Below are 19,178 nucleotides of genomic sequence, written 5' to 3'. Positions count from 1 at the left end.
GTATCTATCGTTTGGACTCAGCGGGGGTGGGCGGACTCGGGGGGGCAGTGGAGGGTGTCCTGGCGGTGGCTTAGCAGGAGCCGGAGGCCTGAGGTGAGTGAGGCGTTGGGGGCGTTCACATTTGAGGGGGACCTCCATGGCCGGGCCCCCTTCGGAGGGTTGGGAGTAACCCCTCCCCCCGGGCCTCCGTGAGGGGATTGGCAGTTACCGCTCCCCCGGGGTCTCCATGGCTGTGGGGGGCTGGGTCCCGTGAGGGGATTGGCGGTTACCGCTCCCCCGGGGTCTCCATGGCTGGGGGGGCTGGGTCCCGTGAGGGGATTGGCAGTTACCGCTCCCCTGGGGTCTCCATGGCTGGGGGGGCTGGTTCCCGTGCGGGGATTGGCAGTTACCGCTCCCCTGGGGTCTCCATGGCTGGGGGGGGGGCTGGTTCCCATGAGGGGTTGGAAGTTACCGCTCCCCTGGGGTCTCCATGGCTGGGGGGGCTGGTTCCCGTGAGGGGATTGGCAGTTACCGCTCCCCCGGGGTCTCCATGGCCGGGGGGGGGGCTGGGTCCCGTGAGGGGATTGGCGGTTACCGCTCCCCCGGGGTCTCCATGGCTGGGGGGGGGGGCTGGTTCCCGTGAGGGGATTGGCAGTTACCGCTCCCCTGGGGTCTCCATGGCTGGGGGGGGGGCTGGTTCCCATGAGGGGTTGGAAGTTACCGCTCCCCTGGGGTCTCCATGGCTGGGGGGGCTGGTTCCCGTGAGGGGATTGGCAGTTACCGCTCCCCCGGGGTCTCCATGGCCGGGGGGGGGGGGCTGGGTCCCGTGAGGGGATTGGCAGTTACCGCTCCCCCGGGGTCTCCATGGCTGGGGGGGGGGGGCTGGTTCCCGTGCGGGGATTGGACGTTACCGCTCCCCCGGGGTCTCCATGGCTGTGGGGGGGGCTGGGTCCCGTGAGGGGATTGGCAGTTACCGCTCCCCTGGGGTCTCCATGGCTGGGGGGGCTGGTTCCCGTGAGGGGATTGGCAGTTACCGCTCCCCCGGGGTCTCCATGGCTGGTGGGGGGGGGCTGGTTCCCATGAGGGGTTGGCAGTTACCGCTCCCCCGGGGTCTCCATGGCTGGGGGGGGCTGGTTCCCGTGAGGGGATTGGCAGTTACCGCTCCCCCGGGGTCTCCATGGCTGGGGGGGGGGCTGGGTCCCATGAGGGGATTGGACGTTACCGCTCCCCTGGGGTCTCCATGGCTTGGGGGGGGGCTGGTTCCCATGAGGGGTTGGAAGTTACCGCTCCCCTGGGGTCTACATAGCGGGGGGGGGCTGGGTCTCATGAGGGGATTGGAAGTTACTGCTCCCCTGGGGTCTCCATGGCTGGGAAGGGGCTCCCACTGGGGAGTATTGGCAGTTGTTTCCCCTGTTTTGTACCCCAGTGAGTGGCAAGCAATAAGGGAGGACTGGGCCAAAAGAAATCTGATGAGATTCAGCAAGGACAAGTGCAGAGTCCTGCACTTTGGACGGAAGAATCCCATGCACTGTTAGAGACCAGGGGCCGAATGGCTAAGCAGCAGTTCTGCAGAAAAGGACCTGGAGGTTACAGTGGACGAGAAGCTGGATATAAGTCAGCAGGGTGCCCTTGTTGCCAAGACGGCTAACGGCATTTTGGGCTGTATAAGTAGGGGCGTTGCCAGCAGATTGAGGGACGTGATCATTCCCCTCTATTCGGCATTGATGAGGCCTCATCTGGAGTACTGTGTCCAGTTTTGGGCCCCACACTACAAGAAGGATGTGGAAAAATTGGAAGGAGTCCAGCAGAGGGCAACAAAAATGACTAGGGGGCTGGAGCACATGACTTATGAGGAGAGGCTGAGGGAACTGGGCATATTTAGTGTGCAGAAGAGAAGGATGAGGGGGGATTTGATAGCTGCTTTCAACTACCTGAAAGGGGGTTCCAAAGAGGATGGATCTATGCTGTTCTCAGTAGCAGCAGATGACAGAACAAGGAGTAATGGTTTTAAGTTGCAATGGGGGAGGATTAGGTTAGATATTACGAAAAACTTTTTCACTCGGAGAGTGGTGAAGCACTGGAATGGGTTACCTAAGGAGGTGATGGAATCTCCTTCCTTAGAGGTTGTTAAGGCCCGGCATGACAAAGCCCTGGCTGGGATGATTTATTTGGGAATTGGTCCTGCTTTGAGTAGGGGAGGTTGGACTAGATTACCTCCTGAGGTCCCTTCCAACCCTGATATTCTATGAGGGGGATTTGAAGCACCTCACCTCTGTGATAGGGTAGACTCTGTGCCCCCAGTGAGTAGGAAGCAGTGTGGGGCTCCTGATGGGAGGGATTGGAAAGGTGCAGGTTGAGAGCGGAACAGGTTTTCTGCCCCCAGTTCCGCAGCAGGTGAGATGCTGCATGCCATTGAGCGGGAGCCAAAGTGTGCAGAAAGATATGATTAAAGAAGAGGTAGGTAGTGATGGTGTCATTTCATGGGGCTGCAGGTTTAAAGGGACAGAGAAGCAATGCTAATGTTCTCTCGTCATAGCTAATCATGCTTGAATTCCCAGAGCTAAGTTAAAAGCTTAATAGTTTGCACTTCAATTTGCAGTTTTGCAAATGCGGTATGTCAGATTGAATGTGCGACTCGTGCTAGGTGTGTGTAATGCCACGTGGTGGTAGCTGTCTGCATTAAAGATACCTTGTTCAATTTAGGATGTCTGCCTTTCTTGTGACTCCTTTCTCTAACACAGCTTTATTATATTTGTTCACTGCAGGGATCTCCCTTTGATCGCACCAAAGCGAAGAAAAGACAGGACTGCCGAGAAGATTGACAACTAGTTTGGACAAAGGTTCAATATTTCACATCCCTATCTAGTAAACTGCTTGAGTGTGTACTGAATTCCCAGACAAGAATCAGCAAAACAGTTTTTTGCATGATAACAATGGATGAGGAGAGTCTGGAAACGGCAATTCAAACCTATAAAGCACAATTGCAGCAAGTGGAACTGGCTTTAGGGGTGGGATCGGATCCGTCTCAGCAATCTGACTTGATCCAACTGCAGGAGGATTTGAACCAATTGATAGAACTGACTGAATCCAGCCTGGTGTCAGTGAAAAAGAGTAAACTACTGGCCACTCTAGACACAGCTGCACCCTCCGTTTCTCCAGCAGGTCACCTAAAACAGGACTGTAATTCAGGCAGGTCCTGCAATGATGAGGAGTATGCTGCTTTTAAGGAAGCTATTGCTGAACTTAAGCCATTGAGTACTGAAGTTGAGGCTTCTCCAAAGGAAGATGGAGAGGCTGATTGGGAAAATGAATCAAAGTACAGTGAAGAGGAGGAAGCATCTGAGGAAGAGGAGGAGGAAGTGAGTGGGATGAAGGTTAAAGCCCCGTACTACAGTCCATGGGGTACCCTGGAGTACCATAATGCCATGATTGTGGGGACAGAGTGTTTGGAAGATGGCAGTGCAGGAGTCCGAGTGCTGTATCTCTACCCAACTCACAAGTCCTTGAAGCCTTGTCCATTCTTCTTGGATGGCAAATGCAGATTTAAAGAGAATTGTCGGTAAAACAGCTTATCTCTCAGAGGGCAATTAGTGGCAATGTTAGCCAGTGGGAATAACTTCTCACTTGTAAATATCTCACCTTACTTGGTTTTTAAATCAGCTGTAATTTTGCCAAACAACTTTTTATTTGTTTAAAGTGTTGTCATTTTACTGTGCTATGTCGGTGGGTGTACACTCTTTCAGCTAACCCAGGGAGACAGTGGAAAATCCTTAGAGGGAAAAGTACAAGGATTAGTTCTAATATATTCGGTAGCTAAATGAATATTGGCTAAAGACGAAAAAATAAAATCTACTGTAGGGAAAGTAACACATTTTAATAAAAAGTTTGCAGTTAGCTAGTGTATTTGGTTCTAAAATATGTGAGCATTGTTGGTTTTTTTTAATGGATTTGTCACTGGCCTATGAAATGCTGCTGCTTCTGGGGTTGAATGTGACAGTTCTTCTTCGAGTGATTGCTCACATCCATTCCAGTTAGGTGTGCGCGCCGCGCGTGCACGTTCGTCGGAAACTTTTTACCCTAGCAACTCCAGTGGGCCGGCAGGTCGCCCCCTGGAGTGGCGCCGCCATGGCGCCCAATATATATCCCTGCCGGCCCACCCGCTCCTCAGTTCCTTCTTACCGCCGTGTCGGTCGTTGGAACTGTGGAGCGCGGCATAGCTGTCCTCCACGTCCCTAGCTCTCCTTGTTTTTCTATCGTTATCTCTATTGTAGTTGTTAATTAGACTGTTAGTTAGATAGTAGTAGTTAAGTGTTAAGTAGTTGTAAATAGTTTTTCGCCGGGGGCTTAGCCCTTCCCGGCACCCGGCACCGGGCTCATGCCTGGTTCGCCGGGCTTCAAGCAGTGTGCGGCCTGCAAGAAGCCTATGCCCACGAGCGACCCCCACGACGCGTGCCTGAAGTGCCTGGGGGAATCGCATAGATCCGACAAGTGCCGCATCTGCAAGGCTTTTAAGCCAAGGACTAAGAAGGAGAGGGATCAAAGGCTCCGGACTCTCCTCCTGGAGGCGGCACTTGACCCGGCGGCTTCGCAGGCCGTGATGTCGGCGCCGGCACCGGATCGCACCGGCACCGAGAAGACTCCCCGGCACCGACCTTCTCCGGCACCGGGGACAGAGCCTAGGCCGTCGAAGTCCACTACTCCGGCCAGGCACACCCGAGTGGAGCGCCCGGCCTCAGCATCGGCCGCGGCGCCGCCGGCACCGTCGACTCCGGGCCCGGCGGGTCCGTCGAGTCCGGTGCCGCCAAGCTCCCCCATGACATCTGGGGTCGAGATAGTGGTGCCATCTACACCAGAGACCTTCGCCTCGGCACGGGACCTCATAGCCATGACCGAGCCCACTCAGCTACCACCCCCGGTACCTCCGGTGCGGGTTGTGTCCAGAGGCAAGCCTATGATGTCGGCACCGTCCCGGGACTCTCGTTCTCGCTCCAGGTCCCGACGTCAAGGTCGCTCCAGATCCCGCCGCCGCTCGCAGTCCCGGCACCGCTCCCCTCAGCGGTACCGGTCGTACTCGCGGCGCCGGTCGACACCGAGACGGTCGCGGTCAGAGTCCAGCCGTCGTTACCGGCACCGCGAGTCCAGGAGCCGATCCAGACGTTCGCCGCACCGGTCGACCTCCCGGCGCCGAGCTGGTGGCAGGTCCCGGTCCCGGTCGACCTCCCGGTACAGAACCGGTGGCAGGTCCCGATCCCGGCACCGAAGCGGCGCCCGGTACCGATCCAGATCCCGGCACCGTGGCAGAACTCGGTCCCGCTCCCGGCACCGTTACGACTCCCGGCACCGGTCCCCGGCACCGAGAAGATCGCCCGTGCCGGCCCGCGCGGACCATTACCATCCAGGGTCCGCTCCGCCATGGCCCTCGAGGCAGCCGTCCGTGTCTTCGCTGGCGGACAGTGGGTACGCGCTGGGCACCGACCGGCAGGCGGCGCTGTTCAGCGAGCCTCCACAGCAGGACGCAGCCCCACAGCAATGGGGTTTCTGGACACCCTGGGCGTATCATCAGGCCCAGGGCCCCCAACAGCTCCCTGCTAGGCCGGCGACTGCAGAGCGCAGGGCACCTGAGGCCTCGTTGTCTCGCCCCCCTCCCTCCCCGGATGGGGAGGAAGGATCCAAGCAACAGGACTCCACTTTGGCTCCTGAGGCAGAGGCGAGGGCCGAGGGAGACCCCCCTTTAGACACCTTCTTGCCGGGGGTCTCCTCATCTTCTTCCCCTGATGAAGCGGTGGCTGGGACCTCCTCCAACAGCCCCCCCCCGCTGGACCTCAGGGCGCACCAGGACCTCCTCCGGCGAGTAGCCCAAAACCTGAGTCTACAAGCCGAGGAGGTCTCGGAGGTAGAGGACCCTATTGTCACCATCCTCTCCGCAGACGCTCCCACCAGGGTCGCCCTGCCGTTCATACGGACCATCCAGGCCAACGCCACCACCATCTGGCAGTCCCCGGCCTCCATTCCTCCCACTGCGAAGGGCGTCGAGAGGAAGTACATGGCTCCTTCTAAGGGCTACGAGTACCTCCACGTACACCCGACTCCGTGTTCCCTGGTGGTCCAATCCGTCAATGATAAGGAGCGTCATGGTCAGGAGGCTCCAGCCCCCAAATCCAGGGAGGCTAGGCGGATGGACCTCCTCGGCCGTAAGGTGTACTCGGCGGGGGCGCTGCAACTCAGGGTCTCCAACCAACAGGCCCTGTTAAGTAGATACGCCTTTAACTCCTGGGTGGCAGCAGACAAATTCAAGGAGCTGTTGCCACAAGACGCTCGTCAGGAGTTTGCGGCCATCTTAGAGGAAGGCAAGAAGGTCGCACGCACGTCCTTGCAAGCCTCTCTGGACGCTGCGGATTCGGCTGCCCGTACCCTCGCGTCGGGTGTAACAATGCGTCGCCTCTCCTGGCTGCAGGTTTCCGGCCTTCCGCCGGAGCTCCAGCACACAATACAGGACCTTCCTTTTGAAGGCCAAGGGCTGTTTTCGGATAAGACAGACCCTAGACTAAAGAATCTAAAAGACAACCGCGTCATCATGAGGTCACTGGGGATGCACACTCCAGTGACGCAGCGCAGACCCTTCCGGCCGCAGCAACAGCAACAACAGCGCAGGCCGTATCTCCAGTTCCGCCAGCGGCAGGACCTTAACAGGCGCCGCGGCAGGAACGGAAGGCGCAGGCACTCGGGGAACCAAGGGGGCCAAAACCAAGGCTCCTCTAAGCCCCCGCCTGGTCCCAAGCCTTCATTTTGAAGGTGCGCCCGAGGGCGCAGTAACAGTTTCCCCATTGGATCCTTTCCCCCCGTTTTCCAACCGCCTTTCTTTTTTCCTCCCGGCGTGGTCCCTAATAACATCAGACCGCTGGGTCTTACGCACGGTGCAGTCGGGATACCGCCTGCAGTTTGTTTCATTTCCTCCTCCCCGCCCCCCTTCCTCGTCCCTCTTCAGGGACCCCTCTCACGAGCAATTCCTTCGGCAGGAGGTGCAGACGCTCCTCCGCAAAGGAGCTATAGAGGCGGTGCCGGAGAACGAGAAAGGCAAGGGGTTTTATTCCCGCTACTTTCTGATCCCCAAGGCCAAGGGAGGCCTCAGGCCCATCCTCGACCTGCGAGAGCTCAACAAGTACCTGGTGAAGTTGAAGTTCCGCATGGTTTCCTTGGGGACCATTATCCCATCCCTGGATCCGGGAGACTGGTACGCCGCCCTCGACATGCAGGACGCGTATTTCCACATTGCTATCTGGCCACCCCACAGACGTTTCCTTCGCTTCGTTGTGGGGTCTCTGCATTACCAATTTGCAGTCCTCCCATTTGGCTTGTCCACGGCCCCGAGAGTGTTTACGAAATGCATGGCAGTTGTTGTGGCGCAGCTTCGGCGCAGTCGTATCCACGTGTTCCCGTATCTGGACGATTGGTTGATTCGGGGCACGTCGGAACAACAAGTCTGCAGCCATGTCCGTGTGATCACCGACATGTTCGCCACTCTGGGCCTCTTGGTGAACACAGACAAGTCCACCCTGGCCCCCACACAAAGGGTGGAATTCATCGGGGCCGTCCTGGACGCCACTGTGGGCAGGGCCTTGCTGCCATTGCAGCGGTTCCAGGCCTTGTCGGCAATCGTGCAACGACTACAGACAGCCCCCCTGACGTCAGTGAGGACGTGTCTAACCCTGTTAGGCCACATGGCGGCCTGTACTTTCGTGACCAATTACGCTCGGCTCCGCATGAGGCCACTCCAGCTGTGGCTCATCAGTCATTACAGGCCGACAAGACAGCCACTAGATATGTTAATCACGATCCCCCAGAGGGTCTTAGATTCTCTCGGCTGGTGGCTGGACCAGTCAGTGTTGTGTGCGGGTCTCCCCTTCCACCCATCTCAGCCCTCGGTGTCCCTAACAACAGATGCCTCAGATCTCGGCTGGGGGGCCCACGCAGGGACCCTGAGGACGCAGGGCCTGTGGTCCCAGGAGGAGGTGCGGCTACACATCAACATGCGGGAGTTGAGAGCGGTCCGTCTTGCTTGTCAAACGTTCTGTCATCAGCTCCAGGGTCGTTGTGTCGCGGTGTTCACCGACAACACGACGACCATGTATTATATCAACAAGCAGGGCGGCACCAGATCCTCCTCCCTGTGCCACGAGGCGATACGACTCTGGGACTTTTGTGTAGCCCACTCCATTCACCTCATGGCTTCCTTCCTCCCCGGAGTACGGAACACGCTGGCGGATCGATTGAGCAGATCCTTCCTGTCACACGAGTGGTCCCTTCGCCCGGACGTCGCCCTCTCCATCTTCCGGAGGTGGGGTTATCCCCGGGTGGACCTCTTCGCGGCCAAGGGGAACAGGAAGTGCCAAGCGTTCTGCTCCTTTCAGGGCAGGGAACCCGGGTCGATAGCGGATGCCTTCCTCATCCAGTGGTCGACCCACCTGTACTATGCATTTCCCCCATTCCCGTTGGTCCACAGGGTCCTTCTGAAGGTGCGCAGGGACAGGGCTCATGTGATCATGGTAGCCCCGGCGTGGCCCAGACAGCACTGGTACCCCATGCTGCTGGACCTGGCCATAGCCGACCCAGTTCCCCTGCCCCTTCATCCGGACCTGATTACCCAGGAGCACGGGACCCTCTGTCACCCGGACCTGCAGTCGCTGCACCTAGCGGCGTGGCTCCTGCGTGGCTGACTGGCTCTGAGCTGCGCTGTTCCACGCCGGTGAGGGAAGTGCTCTTGGGCAGCAGAAAGCCGTCCACAAGAGCGACATATTTGGCCAAATGGAAGCGCTTCTCCTATTGGTGCGTGGAGAGAAATCTCCGCCCTATGGAAGTTTCAGTAGCCAACATCTTAGACTACATTTGGTCCCTCAAAGGGCAAGGTCTGGCCATATCGTCGTTACGAGTCCACCTAGCGGCTATCTCCACCTTTCACCCGGGTGCGGATGGTAACTCTGTTTTTTCCCACCCGACGGTGTCTAGATTCCTTAAGGGGCTGGAACGTTTATACCCTAACGTCCGTCCCCCTGCTCCAACCTGGGATCTTAACCTGGTGTTGTCCCGACTCATGGGGCCCCCCTTTGAGCCGTTAGCTACTTGCTCCCTGCTTTACCTCTCTTGGAAGACGGCCTTTCTAGTAGCTATCACCTCAGCTAGACGGGTGTCGGAACTCCGGGCTCTTGTGGTAGACCCCCCATACACGGTCTTCCACAAGGACAAGGTGCAGCTGAGACCACACCCTGCTTTTCTCCCCAAGGTGGTCTCAGCCTTCCACGTCAACCAAGAGATATTCCTCCCGGTTTTTTTCCCGAAACCTCACTCCTCAGGCAGGGAGCAGCAGCTCCACTCGCTTGATGTCCGTAGGGCTCTCGCGTTCTACGTGGAGAGGACCAAGCCCTTCCGCAAATCCCCCCAGCTTTTCGTGGCAGTAGCGGACCGCATGAAAGGGCTTCCTATCTCCTCCCAGAGGTTATCCTCTTGGGTAACGTCCTGCATCAGGACCTGCTATGACTTGGCCCACGTCCCTACGGGCCGTGTGACTGCGCATTCTACCAGGGCGCAGGCGTCGTCGCTGGCTTTCCTCGCCCGCGTGCCCATCCAGGAAATCTGTCGGGCAGCGACCTGGTCATCGGTCCACACCTTTGCTTCCCACTACGCCCTGGTCCAGCAGTCTAGAGAGGATGCGGCCTTCGGATCTGCAGTGCTCCATGCCGCGACTTCTCGCTCCGACCCCACCGCCTAGGTATGGCTTGGGATTCACCTAACTGGAATGGATGTGAGCAATCACTCGAAGAAGAAAAGACGGTTACTCACCTTTGTAACTGTTGTTCTTCGAGATGTGTTGCTCACATCCATTCCACACCCGCCCTCCTTCCCCACTGTCGGAGTCGCCGGCAAGAAGGAACTGAGGAGCGGGTGGGCCGGCAGGGATATATATTGGGCGCCATGGCGGCGCCACTCCAGGGGGCGACCTGCCGGCCCACTGGAGTTGCTAGGGTAAAAAGTTTCCGACGAACGTGCACGCGCGGCGCGCACACCTAACTGGAATGGATGTGAGCAACACATCTCGAAGAACAACAGTTACAAAGGTGAGTAACCGTCTTTTGTTTAATAGAATACAATAATGCTATAAAACAGTCTTAAAAAAAGACACAGTGAAGAATAAGCTTTATGCAGTTGAAACTATTCTAGTGGTAAGATATTCACAATTATTGGTGAGGACAGGGCAGACAATTTGCCCATACTTCCATAAGGGAAGGCAACTTTTTCTAGAATCCCCTTCAGACCAGGGCAGATCTGATTGCTTCTCCCTGTATCCCCTGCAGGTTTTCCCATGGGCAAGTGGTATCTGTGGACGAGCTTCATCCATTTCAGGAGCCCAATCTCAGCTCTCTAGAAGTGGGCTCAGCCTGCCTGGCGAAGCACCATGATGGAATATGGTATGCTGCAAAAATCACTGGTGAGTCTTGTTTTCTCTGGGCGGATGTTGAAAGGTGAACAGAAGTACTTCAGTCTTCATTTTAACTAAACTCCTAAGACGTAAACAGAGCAAAGGATGGTCTTGTAGGCTAAAGCACAGGGCTAGGGGTTCTGAGACAACTGGGTTCTCTGCCACAGGCTTTGGGTGTGGCTTATGGGGGACCTCCGATGTTGTGATGCTTAATTCATTGAGGATCTTAAAGCACTTTACAAACCTTAAAGGCAGATGATCTTTACGAAAGGGAAACCAGAGAAGGATTTAGGGATGGGAGGGCAGAAAAGTGGTGGCAGGGGCCTACAGGGAAAGTTGGGGAGACCTGGGAGAAGGGAATAGTAGCAGAATAGAGGACATAGAAATGAAAAAGAGAATGAAAGAATCAATACAATCAACTAGACGTTCAGTAAATTGTCCTTTATTTTCCTACCCCCTGTTCAGCTTTGTCCAAATATCATCCCTGGTATCTTGTCAAATACTGAAATTAGATACTTGGAACCACTGGTCCTTGTTTTAATCCAATTCCAGTTTAAACAAAGCCAGAGAACTTCGTCTGCACACCAGTCACCGAGAGGAGTGTTTGACTGGTGCGTCACTCTGTGTGTGTGTGGGGGGGGGGGGCAGGGGAGGGAGGAGGAGGTTAGATTTGTTCCTCATGCTTCATCTCAAAGCTACTGTGAAGGAGCATTTCTTATATTTCCCCAGACCTATCCTCCTTCCCCTGTAAGAACAAACTCTGACTAATGTGCTCAGATGCTGTGAAACACATTGGTACCATTAGAAACTGAATTTAAGTGATGACCCTAGTGCTGGTTACTATGACCCTAACTGTGTTTGTACCATGTGGCAATATCAGATGGTGGCAGTGGGTGATGATGGTTCCACCTTCCAAAAGAAAACTCCAAATAGATGTTCCTGGACCAAATTCATCCCACGTGTCATTCCACTGAAGTCAGTGCGATTAGCTGGGATGAACGTGGTCCTCTAGTTACATTTCGTGCTCTTGGGAGAATTCTGCACCAAAAAATTAAAAATCTACATATTGTATTTGTCAAAATAACATAATTATGCCAATTATTTTGGTAATTTATTTCAAAATATCTGTCAGCAAGTATGTCTGTAACAATATACACCAAAAAAATCTGGTAATTGTTTTTTGACAAATTGATTCCTTACTAGGCATATTCACACAGAGCTTTGTGTAATTCATTTAAATTACAACACAACTGTATTTCCTGCACCTGTCAGAAGCAGTGCAAAGGCTTTGGGGATTAGGGATAACGGAATTGCTGAGGGAGAGGGAAGGAGCCTAGGAGTGAACCTGGAGGATGTTGGGTGTGGGTGGGAGATTTTTCTGGTGGTGGGGGGAGGGATTGTTAGAGTATTGGGAAGCCTCCCGCATGCAGACCCTGGCTGGCCCCAAGCCTCTGCCATTCTGTCACTGCACCTCTCCTCCTCGTGGGTCTCTGCAGCCCCTGTCCCCGGACTCAACGCTGTCACCCCACTAGCTCCTGAGCTCATGCTCCAGTCTGTCACCCTCACTAACCATTCAGAACCCATCTGTGACCCCCCCCCAGCAGTCCTGTGTGCCCCACTCTCTGCTAACCTGGCTCCGCGGGCAGGGTATTGTGAGGAACTCTGCTCCTAGGGGAATTCTGGGCATAGAACTTTGTATTTTCCCGCATACAATACATTTTACCTAAGGAGTGCTGCAGTTCCTCCTCTTACCCACCAGAGGCCGCTGTGGCGCCATAACAGCAGGCATGAACGCAGTAGGCTGTTATGGCGCCACAGCGGCCTCTGGTGGTTAAAAGGCAGAACTGCATCACTTCATAGGCAAAAGTCTTTTTTATGCGGGGAAAAAAAAAATATGTGAGACAGATGAATTTTGCACGTCTGCAGATGTGCAGACTTTCCCCAGGAGTAATTTTGTGGAGATTTGCTCATGCAGTCCATTGCTTTTCCTCCCGCAGATGTTGACAGTGGTTACTACACAGTGAAATTTGAGTCACTGCTGCTGAAGGAAGCTGTACTGGAGGGAGATGGCATCATGCCTCCACTGCGAAGCGAGGAAGACTCTTCCTCCCCAGAGTCTGAGGAAGACAACATAGATGACTCTGGCTATGCTAAAGGTACACAAGGCAGAGAGTGAACTGCAACTGTCAGTGATCAAGGGTCTGCCCTTTAATTCAGGTCCTCTTGGACCACTGCCCAACGTAGTAGAACCCATGTTTTTTACCTCTTGTTCTGCTGCAGGAGGAGATGAGGACATTAAGTATCATGCATATCACTGTCTCCAGTTAAAATCTCTGTGATGTTTCATGCTAATGAGTTTCACTAAACTGATGCAGATAAATGGCTTCAATGAAAAAGAAACATATTTCATCCCCAATGGGACTAGAGAGTATATTGGAGTGAAATGGGGTTTGGGAGTAGGAACCCCTGCATTTTTTTTGCCGTTTTGCTGTGTGACTCTGGGCGAGCTACCTATTTACTAAAATAAAGTTTTGAAAATGAAATGAAAAACCAGGAGACTTCAGATTTCCTAAGGAAATTCTCAGGATGCCAGGACATCTGTTTGTCTTACATATTTACATGGCACCCATCACTGTAGTATCTGAGTGCCTTGAAATCTTTAATGCACTTCTCCTGTGAGGCAGGGCAGTGCTGTTATTGCCGCTCTACAGGTTCCTCTGGCTGCCTCAGTTCCCTGGGTGAGTTGCTGAAGGTAACACTGGCAGTCTGACAGAGCAGGGATCTGGCTCTCTCCAGTCCTAGGTTAGTGCCCTAACCACATCATAGAAACAAACTGGGAGTGTCCTGGGATCCTTAATTTTAGGTAAATAGATAAAAGGCTCCTCCGTGCCATTGAACCTGTTGGAAGTACAATGGCGGAACAGAATGATGCTCTTCGGCATGCTGAATTGTATCCTGATGAAGCTGTGAAATCTATCCAGACCCCAGGAGCATGGAAAGGATCTACTAACACTGCTGGATGATTCTGCCTGACTTAGGGGTTTCTATGTGCAGTAAATAGGGATCTCCCCATGAACCCCAGCATTTAAAACCCTGCTTATTCCTCATGCTCTTCCCCTGGCCTGATGGATTAGGGAGTGGCTGTTCAGTAGGAACTATTTCATGGGCAGAACTAATTGTACTGCAGAGGACTAAAGAAGAGGCTGTGAAGTTGCTTGTGTGGAGGGAGAGGTTGCTGGGTTTTGCGATGTTGCTCACAGCTTCATGCCTGCTGAGGTTTTCACTTGGTGCTTTGCTGCCCCAGCCTTACTGCTCAATCTCTGTTTTGTGCTGCAGTGATCGATTCGGGGCCCTTGGAGAATGGGGAAGGGGCTCAACCTTGCAGTTCCTCCTTTGGTGGCTGGGAGGCTCATACTCGTGGCATCGGCTCCAAACTACTTGCTCAAATGGGATATGAGTTTGGAAAAGGTAAGGGCAGAAGAGTAAAATCCCTGCAGGACTAGGAGCCTGCGTATGTTACCTGCTTCTTAATCCCAGCCTCACAAAGGGACATGGGGCTTGTTCCTGTGGAGTGGGGAATGGGGTGACAGTAAGTCTAATCAGCATTGCTTGGATCAGGCCCAGAATGGGGTATGTATTCAGTACTAAATGCAGGATTGCACGTGTGGTGGTGCTGAAGAATGACCTTGTACAGTTAAGGGGTAAAGTCTTAATACCGATGTTTCAGGGGGGATGCAGGTGTGTGCGTGTTGATGTTCATGTTCCGTGATACATCAGTGGAGGGGATTTTAAAGCAATGGCCAAATGATTAAAGCTGTCAGAGTAGGGCTTTAACTATTCAGCTGTCCTATAGGCCATTAGGTAATGGGGAATCTGGCTCAGGGACTTCTGGCCCCAAACACAGACTTCAAAGCCTGTGGAGCCAGCTTCTGACTCAAGACAGCTTGCACTGAAGTTCTGCTGAGCCCAGTGGGCTTGGGAAGCCAGTCTGCTGCCCATGCTTGCCTCCTGTTCTTGTGAAGTGACTGAACCTGCTTTTGAAGGGGAATGTCTTCTCTGCTCAAGGAGGTGACAGTGCAGATCTAAGCTTGGCTTCGCTGCAAGGCCTCAGCTGCGTGACTCTGTTCTGTATCATTGAGGTTCTTGTGTGTGTAATGGTGTGAATCAAGTGTGTATGGGAGAAGGTGCATCTTATGTCTTGTCACTCAGCAGTGAACCTTACCATCAAGTATATAGTCCAACACTGCTCCTGTTGTCTTCAAGGGTAGCAGCATTGATCCCCAACAGACTGTTTTCTGTTGTTCTGAGCCTGGTGGCTGTGCAAAGGTGGATGGGAGGAATCACTGGTGTATGGAGAGACTCCACTGTTAGCATTTGACTTCTCTCTGGTGCCCTTCTTCCTCCCTCAGGTTTGGGGAAGAACGCAGAGGGCCGAGTGGAGCCAGTGCAAGCCATAGTGCTGCCTAAAGGGAAGTCGCTTGACCAGTGTGCTGAGATCCTTCAGAAGAAGCAGCTGGATCCAGCCAAGTCAAGGAAACGGCGAGTGAAGGCAAACCATGCTGGCCGTCCTTCTGCAGGGAGCCGCAAGCCCCCCCGCAATGTCTTTGACTTTCTGAATGAGAAGCTTCAGGGGAAGGGCTCTGGGGAGCAGGATGGAGGGATGACACCAATGGAGAGAAACAACAAGGAGATCTACCACGCCAGTAAGAGCACCAGGAAGGCCCTCAGTGTCCGCCTCTTCCAAACAATGGAAAAGATTGACCAAATGCAGAAGACCATCAGGGGAATCCAGGAGGCCCTGGCACGCAATGTTGGACGGTATGGGGAAATCCCTGGTTGGGGTTCCAGAATGATTTTGGGTTGTCTGTTGCTTAGGCTGGGGGCAGATCATGCAGGTGATGGGAGCTGAAGGTGAAAAGTTGGATTATGTTACATTAAAAAGTACCAGTTTTGAAGGGGACTCAGTGGGGACTTGAGTGGTCTGGAAAATACCTTGTCCTGCCATGAGCACAGGGGACTGGACTGGATGACCTCTCAAGGTCCCTTCCAGTCCTATACTTCTATGAGGTGGCTGTCTGTAGGAGAAGAGCTGAGCTTATACTAAGGTGTTTCACTGTTCCTGCTCTAACCGCTGTCTTGGGAGGAGGCCTAGAATAAAGTGTAGGCAAAAGCTTCCATGCCATGACTTGGACCAGATTGTCTCTCTCATTGCTGCCTTGAGAAGGCAAAGACCCCTGGGCCAGACTTCAAATCAAGGAAGGAGAAGAACCCTCCAGAGTCCTGCAGAATTTTTTCTTCATCTTTACACTGATTGGGGCCATTCTTGTAGCATTTCTGTGATGAGTATTGTGGCAAGAACAATTGCAGTTCTCTGGTTCATGTTTTGCTTGATATCTGACACATCATGGCTCCCAGAGGGTCATTTACATCCACCTACTGCTGAAAATGAGATTCCTAGCAGTAGAATGGAGATGTTAACGAGGAGCCGTTGTTCTTAACGTGCTAGATATCCTTAATGTACCTGTCTTCTGCTTTCAGGCACAGTATTGCCACGGCCCAGCTGGAGGAGAAACTAGCTGGTGCCCACAGGCAGCTGGGGCAGCTGCGGGCCCAGGAGGCCAGCCTGCAGCAGGAGCAGAAGAAAGCAGAGACACACAAGAAAATGACTGAGTTCTAGTCTCCAAGGAAAGTTGTCGATGTGATGTACTGGTTTTCATTACGTCTGAGCCAGCGCTCAGCGCATTGCAACCGGGAAGAGCTGTGCCATCACCTCTGCGTCTTGGGCAGCCCAGCTGTGAAACTGGGGTGGAAAGCAGCAGTTCTCCATAAAAACGGGTGCTGTCTGAGCTGAGCATTCCTGGGGGGAGGGGGGCGGGGGAGCGAGTACGTGCTCAGTCCTGAAGGTGTTCAGAAGACCCAAGCTGCTTACATTGATCTGCTATACAAAATAAGGCCCCTGCACCCTGCTTTTGTTCCCTTTTCCCAGTTATCACCATGGTAGTTCTCTCCATCCAGAGAGTCTATAGCCACCCGGGTGATACCATGGTTGTCCGCAGATCAGCTGGTGAGAAGAGCCCGGGGAGCCCCAGGGCATGTCACTCTGCCTTGGAGACTCAGTGGGTTGTGCCTCTGTGTGTTTATCCATTAGGCTGGGAACTGAGTCCCAAACACATTCCAGCACTGCAGAAAAGACAGTCTGGTTTTGGTGAAAACCAGGGCAGGTCACTTCAGCTATCAGCGTCCCGCTGTCCTTGGCTGTGGGCGTCACTCAGGGACGCAGGAGTCAATGCTGGGTTTGCCCCTATTAGTTCTGATGTTGCTGTGGTATTTAGAGTAGCTGTTTAAAGCACCAGCACAAAGAACAGAAAGAGAAGAGGCGGGGCAGTGTTAAGTTCTGAGATCCCCAGGCCTTGCACTATTGCCAGCTGACTGCAAAAGCATTACTGGGTCCCAACCTTGTACAAAAGGTTTAGGCCTCCCTGTGAAGTCAGCCTGCATGCTAATGGTGACAGTATAGTACGCTGCCCCCCTTCCAAATCACAGCACCGAGGGCCAGAGTCAGGGGAATGTGGCAACCACATAAACAACTATGTACGGAACAGGTCAGCTACATACCTGCTGGCCAGGAACAGTACTACAGGCAGCCTTTTGCTTTCACTCTGGCTGCTTTGAGTTTTTCTGCTCTAGATATCTATGTGAACAAGTAGGTTCTCCTTGTTATGAAACACCACAGAACCATACAAAACGACCCGAGGTCCAGGTGTACCCACCACACACAGCTATCCCTGTCAAAGAGCTCCTGCGACCCTGAGAGCAGACTCTCCTGCCCTGCCGTGGGTACAGACAGTCTCAGGCAGTTGAAAATATCCCAGACAGGTTCTGTCAGTGGTGGCTGGTTCTTGCTGTAGAGGAGGTGTTGATTCTGTCAGGCATTCTGTGTTAGGCAGTGGCCTATCCATTTGAGTATTTTTTCTGTGGACTTTTATTTTCTGATTCTGTAATTTTTGCAGGTGTCTTGAAAAAACACTTTTTTTTTTTTTTAAAGTAAAAGATATCGGACCCCTTTTATCTTAGAAGAGACTTGTTTTGTCTTTTTATCTCCACCTCTCAGATGCCTTTGAAGGATTACAGAGCTATCAACCTCAAGGGTAATGGTCACAAGAGCAGGAGACAGTGTTTCCTTGGCTACAGGTCAGGGCAATTAAATTCACTGCAGGGGTGATTAAAATGACCACAGCTTTCACAGCCTCAGACCGAGGTGTGGAAGTTCCCCCCTGTGACTTAAGAGTAACAAAGGAGACAGAAAAGGAAGTGAGGGCAAGAACGAGAGGGAGAAAATACATTTAAAAAAACCCACAAAATTCTTGGCTACTTCAGGATGCGGGAAGAAAATTAGATCTTTCGTGATTGTTCTTTCCTGAGAAGCACTCGATGCTACAGCAATGGGCACTATCATAAGACCCTGATCAGGGGCTGAAGTTTCATCTCTTCTGTTTACAGTGTAAATGAAGGTGATGTGGATTTTGTCTTGAACACATCAGTATCCTTCCAAGCCTGCAACTAATCAGCACCAACATCACAAGCATTATCATTCTGTGACTAAGTATGGGTCTTCTCTCTGCATTGGGTTAATTCAGAGCTTGGTTTGGGGTGGGAAATGGGAGACAGGCAGCGAAGAAGGTTAATGCATGTAGCTCCCAAGTTACAGTTAGTAGTCTCATACAAGTGCTCTTTGTGATAAGATTCACAGTTCCACATGGTTACCTGTCTCTGTTGGAGAGATCCGGTACTGGAAAAGTTGTCACGGTGGAGGAGTCTTGCCCTGGAGCTTATCATCTTTCGCCAGTATTCATGGGCATGCCATCTTTTATTTATTTTGTGAGAGTGGGCATATTAGTTCCATTGTCCAATAAGCATAACTGCATTTTCAGTCCCTTGAATTTTCTCAGTGGTTTTAGTTGCCTCCTCACGTACTGTCCTAAACAGTTTCACCTTGAGACAATCGCATGTTAATGGTGGATAAAGCAATCTCTGTAAAGCATTTTGTGATCCTTCACAATGAACAGTACTATATCAAAAGATAACTTATTCTTTTTCACTATATTAATCTACAAAACAAATCAGGCAAACTCCTGCAGGTGTTATGTACTCCTGGGGGAATTCTGTGCCACTGTGCAATGCTGAATTTTGCAGAAATTAATGTTGTGCATGCAGAATTCCCCCCCGCCCCCTGACAAATGAGCTGCAGTGCTGCTGGCCACCAATAGGGGATGCTGAACCTGGCAGAGGCCAGCTTACACATAGAAGACACTGCCGGGTGGTGGTGGGGGGAATAGTAGAGACTTCCTAGAAGCTGCAGTTCCCAGCACACGCAGAGGGAAGGAGAGGGCAGCATGCAGGAAACTCCACACAAGCCTGGGACCCAGCATCAGGCTGTTTCTCCCTCTGGATCCATGGGCTCTGAGGGGAGGGGGTGGCTATCTGGGCTCTGGATGTCTGGGCTGAGATGGGCCCACAGCTGGGCTCTGAGGGGTAGCGGGTGGGTGTCAAGGTGGGTGGGATCCCATGGCTGAGCTCTAGGGGGAAGGGGAGAAGGGGAAAGGTATCTGGGCAAGGAGGGACCTCATAGCAGGGGTTGGGGGGTACAGGGTTCAGGTGTATTGGCTGGCGGGGGCCTGCAACTGGGCTCTGGGAGAGAGGAGTTGTGGGTGTCTGGCCACCTGGCTGG

The 19,178-nt window shown here is 53.3% G+C and overlaps 1 protein-coding gene across 1 annotated transcript; it reads left to right on the top strand.

Annotated features, from left to right (window-relative positions):
• Positions 1–38: 38 nt before the first annotated feature.
• Positions 39–18,488, top strand: ZGPAT (zinc finger CCCH-type and G-patch domain containing). The gene is made up of 7 exons (XM_050918320.1): positions 39–93; positions 2,745–3,538; positions 10,326–10,459; positions 12,448–12,606; positions 13,787–13,918; positions 14,860–15,268; positions 15,989–18,488. Exons 2-7 carry the CDS (start codon positions 2,904–2,906, stop codon positions 16,125–16,127), a joined length of 1,608 nt encoding a protein of 535 aa, XP_050774277.1. The 5' UTR covers positions 39–93; positions 2,745–2,903; the 3' UTR covers positions 16,128–18,488.
• The last annotated feature ends 690 nt before the right edge of the window (positions 18,489–19,178 follow it).

The sequence above is a fragment of the Gopherus flavomarginatus genome, chromosome 11 (assembly GCF_025201925.1).
Source record: "Gopherus flavomarginatus isolate rGopFla2 chromosome 11, rGopFla2.mat.asm, whole genome shotgun sequence".
NCBI classification, from domain to species: domain Eukaryota; kingdom Metazoa; phylum Chordata; order Testudines; family Testudinidae; genus Gopherus; species Gopherus flavomarginatus.
This window is presented reverse-complemented; position numbering and strand designations above follow the sequence as displayed.